This window comes from Symphalangus syndactylus, chromosome 13 (genome assembly GCF_028878055.3).
Source record: "Symphalangus syndactylus isolate Jambi chromosome 13, NHGRI_mSymSyn1-v2.1_pri, whole genome shotgun sequence".
Taxonomy (NCBI): Eukaryota; Metazoa; Chordata; class Mammalia; order Primates; family Hylobatidae; genus Symphalangus; species Symphalangus syndactylus.
In genome coordinates this window covers 39112967-39122662 of record NC_072435.2, presented here as the reverse complement: position 1 = coordinate 39122662, position 9696 = coordinate 39112967, and the positions used below count along the sequence as shown (strand labels likewise).

Here is a 9696-nt window from a genome sequence, read left to right as displayed (position 1 = left end):
GCGGGGCCGGGAGCACGCGTCACAGCGCACTCGCGTCCCGGAGCGGAGCTGGCCAGGGGCGGGGTCGGCGCATGCGCAGAGGGTGCGAGCTTGAAGGCGGGAAAATACGGAATGGAGCGACAGGGAGTACGCGGCTCTTGTTTCCTTCGCGCGCGTGGGGCGGGCGGACAGATAGGCAAGGAACGGCTGCGATCCCAGCCTTCTCCAGCGGACCCGAGCCCCTTTGCCATTGGGGCTCCCTCTCATCAGGCCTGGCCCCAAATTTCCTGACTGAACCCGGCCCTGACTGACGCACTGACGGGTCTGATTTCCACACATGGCGCGTGGCCGGAACGGAGTAGAGAAAGCCACAAACACCCACGCACCGCACCCGTTTCTTTCATTTCTTTTCTTTTTCTTTTTTGAGACGAAGTCTCACTCTGTCGCCCAGTCTGGAGTGCAGTGGCGTAATCTCGGCTCACTGCAACCTCTGCCTCCCGGGTTCAAGTGATTCTCCTTCCTCAGCCTCCCGAGTAGCTGGGATTACAGGCACGCGCCACCACGTCAGCTAATTTTTTTTTTTTTTTTTTTTTGAGACGAAGTCTCTCGCTCTGTCACCCAGGCTGGAGTGCAGTGGCTCAATCTCGACTCACTGCAAGCTCCGCCTCCCGGGTTCACGCCATTCTCCTGCCTCAGCCTCCTGAGTAGCTGGGACTACAGGCGCCCGCCACCACGCCTGGCTAATTTCTTTTTGTATTTTTAGTAGAGACAGGGTTTCACAGTGTTAGCCAGGATGGTCTCGATCTCCTGACCTCATGATCCGCCCGCCTCGGCCTCCCTAAGTGCTGGGATTACAGGCGTGAGCCACCGCGCCCAGCTCACGTCAGCTAATTTTTGTATTTTTAGTAGAGACGGGGTTTCACCATATTGCCCAGGCTGTTCTCGCACTCCTGACCTGGTGATCCGCCAGCCTTGGCCTCCCAAAGTGCTGGGATTACAGGCGTGAGCCACCGCGCCCGGCCTCATTTCTTTTCTGCTACCTCTTCTCCTTTCTCGAAGGACTCCAGCCAACACACATACCAGTTAGGAGCCCAGGTCCCCCAGTTACATTCCCACAGCCCTGCCCTCACCCAGCCCCTCTAGGTCTGGTGTCCAGGTGTCCCCTAGGGACAGTGTCCTTCCACCCCATGCCCCTGCCCTCATGGCACCTACCCCAGCCCTGCCCGTCTTTCCTGCGGGTCCCCACCGTCCCGCAGCAGCACATCGAGGTGCCCAGGGTTGAAGGGTCGGCAGGAGGGCGATCTGTTCACTCCTCATCCTCCCTCCTTGGCCTCCCTCCTGACTGTGCTTGCAGGTGGACGTGCCCCATGTGAAATGCAAAGACCAGGAGCCGCAGCCCTTGGGGGAGAGCAAGGAGCATCTGCGGTGGGAAGAGAACTGCGAGGAGGAAGCTGGTGGAGGGCCAGCTAGGTGAGGAAGATCCCAGCCCTATGGGTCCACACAGGCCCCTGGGTCCCTCTCATTCACCCTTTTCTTCCCCAAGGCTATGCCAGTGTCTGCTGCTTTCTTTTTTTTTTTTTCCCGCCTAACACAGCGTCTTGCCTTGTCACCGTGCAGTGGCATGATCACGGCTCACTGCAGCCTCCACCTCCCAGACTCAAGTGATCCTCACATCTCAGCCTCCCAAATGGCTGGGACTAGAGGCAGGCCAGAATGTCTGGCTAATTTATATAAAAATATTGGCCAGGCGCAGTGGTTCACACCTGTAATCTCAACACTTTGGGAGGCAGAGGTGGGTGGATCACCTAAGGTCGGGAGTTTGAGACCAGCCTGATAAACATGGAGAAACCCCATCTCTACTAAAAATAAAAAATTAGCCGGGCATAGTGGCACATGCCTGTAATCCCAGCTACTCAGGAGGCTGAGGCAGGAGAATCGCTTGAACCCAGGAGATGGAGGTTGTGGTGAGCTGAGATCGCGCCATTGCACTCCAGCCTGGGCAAAAAGACCGAAATTCTGTCTCAAAAAAAAAAAAAAATCCAGGAGTGGTGGCTTACGCCTGTAATCCCAGCACTTCGGGAGGCTGAGGGGGGCGGATCACAAGGTCAAGAGATGGAGACCATCCTGGCCAACATGATGAAACCCCATCTCTACTAAAAATACAAAAGTTAGCTGGGTGTGGTGGCACACGCCTGTAGTCCCAGCTACTCGGGAGGCTGAGGCAGGAGAATTGCTTGAACCCCGGAGGCAGAGGTTGCAGTGAGCCGAGATCATGCCACTGCACTCCAGCCTGGCGACAGAGTGAGACTCCGTCTCAAAAAAAAAAAAAAGAAAAGAAAAGAAAAGAAAAATTTAGTAGGCCGGGCACGGTGGCTTACGCCTGTAATCCCAGCACTTTGGGAGGTCAAGGCAGGCAGATCACGCGGTCAGGAGTTTGAGACCAGCCTGGCCAATATGGTGAAACCCTGTGTCTACAAAAATTAGCCAGGCATGGTGACAGACACCTGTAATCCCAGCTACTCAGGAGGCTGAGGCAGGAGAGTTGCTTTAACGCGGGAGGCAGAGATTGCAGTAAGCCAAGATTGTGCCATTGGATTCCAGCCTTGGTGACAGAGCAAGACTCTGTCTCAAAAAATATATATATATATATGTATATATATGTGTATATATGTGTATACATATATGTATACATGTATATATATGTATATATACATGTATACATATATATGTATGTGTATATATAGTAGAGGCTGGGCGCAGTGGCTCACGCCTGTAATCCCAGCACTTTGGGAGGCTGGCACTGGCAGATAACTTGAGGTCAGGATTTCGAGACCAGCCTGGCCCACATGGTGAAACTCCGTCTCTATTAAAAATACAAAAATCAGCCAGGTGTGGTGGTGCATGCATGTAGTCCTAGCTACTCAGGAGGCCACGGCAGGAGGATCCCTTGAGCCTAGGAGTTTGAGACCAGCCTGGGCAACAGAGGGAGATATATCTCTCCAAAAAAAAAAAAAAAAAAAAGAAAGAAAGAAAGAAATCAGCGCGGTGTGGTTGCACACACCTGTGGTCCTAGCTACTTGGAAGGCTGAGGTGGGAGGACCACTTGAGCCCGGGAGGTCGAGACATGATTGCTTCACTGCACTGGAAAAGCAAGACCCTGTCTCAAAAATAAATAAGTGAATAATGTGATTTCAACTGGTGGCAAGTAAGTGGAATGAAGAAACAAAATATAGTAAGGAGCAAGTAGAGTGACAGGGACCTTAGAGCGGTTGGAGAACTCTGAAAAGGTCACATGAGAAGGGGCCAGCCAGGAGGCATTCTGGGCCCAAACCTTCCACGCAGAGGGGGCCACAAGTATGAAGTCCCTCAGGTAGGAATAAGCTTGATGTGTTCTCAAAAGAGCAAGAAGGAGGCTGATGTTGGCCGGGCGCAGTGGCTCAACCTGTAATCCTAGGACTTTGGGAGGCCGAGGCAGGCGGATCACGAGGTCAGGAGTTTGAGACCAGCCTGGCCAACATAGTGAAACCCTGCCTCTACTAAAAATACAAAAAATTAGCCAGGAGTGGTGGCGCATGCCTTTAATCCCAGCTACTCCGGAGCCTGAGGCAGGAGAATTGCTTGAACCCCGGAGGCAGAGGTTGCAGTGAGCCAAGATTGCACTCCATCCTGGGCGACAGAGTGAGACCCTGTCTCGGGGAAAAAAAAAAAAGAAGGCGGATATGGTAGTATTGTGATTGGCAGCAGGGACACTCCTGTCCTCCAGACAGACATGCTCATACCCTCCTGGTGTTTGCATCTGACCAAGCACCAACACAGAAGAGATCATGGTGCTGGGAGACCTTTCCCCTGTGGGCAGCCAGCCTGGAACGGGGAGCCAGGGAAGGTGTCCTTGTAGAAGAGATGTTGAAGCAGAAGGTGTGGGCAGGGTGGGGAAGGAGGGGTTGAGAGAAGAGCTCGTGCGAAGTCCCTGATTGTGGCATTCGGGGAGCTGAAGGAAGGCCAGTGTGGCTAGGCGAGTGAGTGGGGTACAGGGGTGAGTGCAAGGGGAGGGCTGCAGAAGGGGCCAGGTTATGAGGCATTTTGTGGGCTACAGACTTTATCCTAGAGTTTTATTCAGTAACAGCTTTGAGATATAATTCACATACCACACGGCACGGTTCACCTCTTTTTTTTTTTTTTTTTTTTTTTTTTGAGACAGAGTCTCACTCTGTCCCACAGGCTGGAGTGAGGGGACGTGATCTTGGCTCACTGCAACCTCCCCCTCCCAGATTCAAGCAATTGTCCTACCTCAGCCTCCCGAGTAGCTGGGATACAGGCACGTGCCACCAGGCCTGGCTAATTTTTTTTTTTTTTTTGTATTTTTGGTAGAGACAGGGTTTCACCGTGTTAGCCAGGATGGTCTCAACCTCCTGACCTCGTGATCCGCCCGCCTCGGCCTCCCAAAGTGCTGAGATTATAGGCGTGAGCAACCGCACCCGGCTCACCTCCTTGAAGTGTATGATTTGATTGCTTTTGGTATATTCAGAGCTGGACAACCATTCTCATAGTCAACTTTAAAACATATTCATCACTCCAGGCCAGATACGGTGGCCTCCCAAAATGCTGGGATTACAGGCGTGAGCCACTGCATCTAGACTTCATCTTTTCAATGGCTGAATAATATTCCACATGAGTCTACCACATTTTGTTTATCCATTCATCTGTTGATAGTCATTTGGGTGGTTTTCACTTTTTGGCTATTATGAGCAGCACTGCTATGAAATCCATTTAGAAAATTTGTGTGTGGACAGATGATTTCATTTCTCCTGGGCATACTCATACCTAGGAAGGGAACTGCTGGGTCACAGAAGTGACATGCTCAGGTTCCTGTTATAAAAAGATACGGCTGCAGGCTGGGCACGATGGCTCATGCCTGTAATCCCAGCACTTTGGGAGTTCGAGGTAGATGGGTCACCGGAGGTCAGGAGTTCGAGACCAGCCTGGCCAACATGGCAAAGCCCCGTCTCTACTAAAAATACAAAATTAGCCAGCGGTGGTGGTGCGTGCTTGTAATCCCAGCTACTTGGGAGGGTGAGGCAAGAGAATCGCTTGAACCCGGGAGGCGGAGGTTGCACTGAGCCAAGATTGTACCATTGCACTCCAGCCTGGGCAACAAGAACGAAACCCTGTCTCAAAAAATATTAATAAAGAAATATGGCTGCTTTGTAGAGAATGGTTGGGAGGGAGAATGTGTGGATGTAGGGAGGTCTAGTGGGAGGCTTCTATGGGGGGGTGTGGGGGGGGTGGCCTTTAGCAGGGCAGGTGGAGGAAGTGCCTTGTGCCATGAGACACAGGAAGGGGATGAGGGAGGACGTTTCCCAGCCATGATGTACTGGGGCCAGCTCCTACCGGCTTGCAAGAGCCGATTCTACACATCTCTTCCCAACTTGGCATTTAGCGTCTTCATGTTGGTACCTGAAATTGGCTATGGTGGGAGGCTCTGCACCACAGAAATTGGCAAACACTATGAATCAGGGCTTCCCCCCCATCACACAGCCAGTTGCTAAATGCTTACGAGCATATCACTGCTGTCTGCTTTCCAGCTTGTGGTGGTTTCCAGTAGGTGGTGGCTTCTCTGGCAGAGACAAGAACACGAGTTCTGTGTTGTCCTTGTTTATCTGAGCCACTTTAGGTGGCCAGGGACATCCGCAGTCCAGGATACAGTTCGACTTTCTGACCCGGAACTCGGGGTGGGGTGAGGGTCTGGAGATGGTTCTGTGGGAGTCACTGTTTCAGCAGCAGCTGTGGAATGAATGAGCTCACCTGGAGGAGTGAGAGGAGGGTCAGGACAGGGCCCTGAGGACTCCAGGCAGAAAGCAAGCCAGCTTCCCTCTCCTCTCACATTCCTCTGCTGGAAAGCAGGCCACGTGTGAAATGGTTTATAGGTATGTGCTATCAATTGGAGACCAAAAAAAGGGAAGCAATGGTTGAAGTCGTTTGTTTGCTAATACCTTACTGCAGAATAACATGTTTAGACCAGGATCTGTGTAGTGAAGAGACACAGACCGCTGCAAATCATTTAGAGACTTCAAGGAGCTCCACAGGAATTCTGGGCCAAAAAAACAGATGGATTAAAACCAGTGCAGGGGCCAGTTAATAGATCCAGCAGCAGATACTCAGCAACATGATTAAAATGTTAACACGTTTCCAGAGAGAAAAGGAGAGGTTGAGGAACTGGCTCATCAGCTTCCATTCAAACCTTCCCCCGTCCTGGCTGTACTTCAGCAAAACATTGTTTTGCCCAAGCGCCAGAGATTCTGTTGTGTTCCCCCCTTGAATGTTTAATTAGCTTGCCTCCTCTCCCGGGACTGCCACCCGCGGTGGTCATAAGTGGCTGGCGGATTGTTTACTTGTATATCTGTTAGAGGCCACGGAGGGAGGGCCCCACCAGCGGGCGGTTCTGGCTCAGTCGCCTGCCAATCACAGCTTTACCTGGAGCGAACAGATGGTCTCTTCGCTTAGACCCATTTCCTCCACAGCTCCTGGGCCCCCTGCCAGCGTGGGCCCTGCTTGGGAACTATGTCCTAATCCTCGCAGCCAAATTAGGGACTTCTTAGAAGGACAGACCATAATAGATGAACGCAGCGCTGTGTTCATAGCCCCCAACCCACTGCCCAATCCGGGCGCAGGCCATGCACACCCAACGTGCTGTGTTGGGCTGACTTGCATTCTCTGGCCTCGGTCCAGGGTTCGGCAACAGAAGCTGGCCTAGGAATCAGGAAAGCCAGCAGAGAGGACACCGCGCATTTTGTTTATTAAAGTTAATTGGTGAATGCAGGCCCAGAGAAGCCTATGATTCATTAGCATCCTGATTAATATGCAGCTGCTGAGTATTAAGAAAAATGAAATCGAAAGGGATAAATCCCCAAAGGAGAGGTTGGAAAAATAAAGAAGCTCTCAGCAGACATCTGATGCAGGCCTTTGTCCTACCATGAAACTTGAATTAGCTGAATTCAAGTGATTTTTTTTTTTTTTTTTTTTTTACTGTTTGTTTAGCTGCCATGAAAACCGGTTCCAGCCTCATCCCTTGAGCCTTAGAAAGGAACAGCTCTGAACCATTAGCAGCTCAAGCAGGTTGTGAACAATCACACAAAAAGAAACACCTGGTGCTCTCATTGATTTTAATATTAGGGTCTGAAACTTGAGAGCATCCAGGAAAGGCTGAGACAACAAGGCGAACTGGGTATGAGGAGGTGTTGGAGCTCCAATGTCAGTGCTGCATTCATTTAGATATTCAGCAAACTGATGAAGCCTTTGGGGTGCTGCAAAACAAATGAGTAGGGTGTAGTCTGCACCCTCAAGGTGTCATGCGCTGGAGGGGACTGATGTTCATAAACTTTGGCAGCTTTGTGACCAGCGAGGCCTAGGTATAGCGAGGGTAGAGAAGCAAAAGTTCTAAATGTTCCATTATGAAAGAGGCAGGAAGGGAAAGTCATTCCAGGCAAAGGCTGACATGTCCGGGGAAATTGTGGTAGGTCCCCAATTGCTGCAGATGGAGGGGCTGTAGAAAACAGTAAGGCTAGATCGGGCTTGGTGGCTCATGCCTGTAATCCCGGCACTTTGAGAGGCCAAGGCGGGTGGATCACGAGGTCAGGAGTTCGAGACCAGCCTGGCCAACATGGTGAAACCCTGTGTCCACTAAAAATACAAAAATTAGCTGGGTGCAATGGCGGGCAACCTGTAATCCTAGCTACTTGCGAAGCTGAGGCAGGAGAATTGCTTGAACCCGAGAGGCAGAGGTTGCAGTGAGCCGAGATCGCGCCACTGCACTCCAGCCTGGGTGACAGAGCAAGACTCTGTCTTGAAAAAAAACAACAACAAAAGAAAACAGTAAGGCTGCACTGGGCGCGGTGGCTCACGCCTGTAATTCCAGCAATTTGGGAGGCCGAGGCAGGCAGATCACCTAAGGTCAGGAGTTCAAGACCAGCCTGGCCAACATGGTGAAACCCTATCTCTACTAAAAATACAAAAATTAGCCGGGCATGATGGCAGGTGCCTGTAATCCCAGCTACTCAGGAGGCTGAGATGGGAAAATCACTTGAACCCGGGAGATAGTGGTTGCAGTGAGCTGAGATCGTGCCACTGCACTCCATCCTGGGCAGCTGAGCGAGACCTCGTCTAAAAAAAAAAAAAAGAAAAAAAAAGGCAAAAATTAGCCAGGCGTGGTTGGTGGGCACCTGTAATCCCAGCTACGGGGGAGGCTGAGGTGGGAGAATTACTTGAACCCAGGAGGCAGAGGCTGCAGTGAGCCAAGATCATGCCACTGCACTCCAGCCTGAGTGACAGAGTGAGACCCCTTCTCAAAAAAAAAAAAAAAAAGAAGAAGAAAGAAAAAACCCATTAAGGCTGGAAGAGAGGGTGGAGGCCAGGGCCCTGGAAGGCCTTGTATGCTGTGTGAAGGAATTTAGACTTGATCTTGTGGCTGATGGGGACGGTTTTAGGCTGACAAACAGGAGTAGGAAATCAGATTACAGTGTAGAATGTCACTAGGGGCTGACACCGTGACTCACGTTTGTAATCTCAGCACTTTGGGAGGCCGAGGCAGGATTTTTTGAGGCCAGGAACTTGAGACCAGCTTGGGTAACATAGCAAGACCTCCATCTATACAGAAAAATTAAACAAAATTTAGCCAGGAGTAGCAGTACCCGCCTGTAGACCTAGTTATTCAGGAGGCAGAGACGAGAGGATCACTTGAGCCTGGGGGAGTTCAAAGTTGCAGTAATTGTACTGATGTACTCCAGCCTGGGCAATGCAGCAAACCCTGTCTTCAAAAGAAAAAAAAAGGGTCAAGCTGGGCGCGGTGGCTTACGCCTGTAATCCCAGCACTTTGGGAGGCCTAGACGGGCGGATCATGAGGTCAGGAGATTGAGACCATCCTGGCTAACACGGTGAAACCCCGCCTCTACTAAAATTACAAAAAATTAGCCGGGCGTGGTGGTGGGCACCTGTAGTACCAGCTACTCGGGAGGCTGAGGCAGGAGAATGGCATGAACCCGGGAGGCAGAGCTTGCAGTGAACCAAGATCGTGCCACTGCACTCCAGCCTGGGGGACAGAGCAAGACTCTGTCTCAAAAAAATATATATATATAAAAGGTCAGGCGTGGTGGCTCATGCCTATAATCCCAGCACTTTGGGAGGCTGAGACGGGCGGATCTCTTGAGGTCAGGAGTTTGAGACCAGCCTGGCCAACATGGTGAGACCCTGTCTCTACTAAAAATACAAAAATTAGCTGGGCGTGGTGGCGTGTGCCTGTAGTCCCAGCTACTCAGGAGGCTGAGGCACGAGAATGACTTGAGCCGGGGAGGTGGAGGTGGCAGTGAGCTGAGATTGCACCACTGCACTCCAGCCTGAGCGACAGAATGAGAGTCTGTCTCAAAAACAAAATAATAACAACAAAATTTTTTACAAAAGAAAAATAAATAAGTAAATAAAATAAAGGTCACTATGGCCTAGTTGAGAAGTGAAAGTTATAGAGCTGCTAATGATGGTAGATTTAGAGATATTAAGAAGGTAGGGCCGGGCATGGTGGCTCACACCTGTAATCCCAGCACTTTGGGAGGCTGAGGCAGGTGGATCATGAGGTCAGGAGTTGGAGAACAGCCTGGCCAAAATGGTGAAACCCCATCTCTACTAAAAATACAAAAATTAGCCGGGTGCGGTGGCGGGTGCCTGTAATCC

At 51.1% G+C, this 9696-nt stretch overlaps 1 protein-coding gene across 2 annotated transcripts in view; it reads left to right on the top strand.

Moving 5' to 3' along the window:
- The window catches only part of SYCE2 (synaptonemal complex central element protein 2), a 21207-nt gene continuing 11511 nt past the window's right edge, over positions 1-9696 (top strand). Inside the window, exons 1-2 of one of the 2 annotated variants that reach the window (XM_055236734.2) lie at positions 1-126; positions 1334-1449. In XM_055236734.2, the coding sequence (XP_055092709.1) occupies positions 112-126; positions 1334-1449 (131 nt within the window). In that variant the 5' untranslated portion in view covers positions 1-111. The remainder of the gene's footprint in view (positions 127-1333; positions 1450-9696) is intronic. The other variant, XM_055236733.2, reaches the window with a different exon arrangement.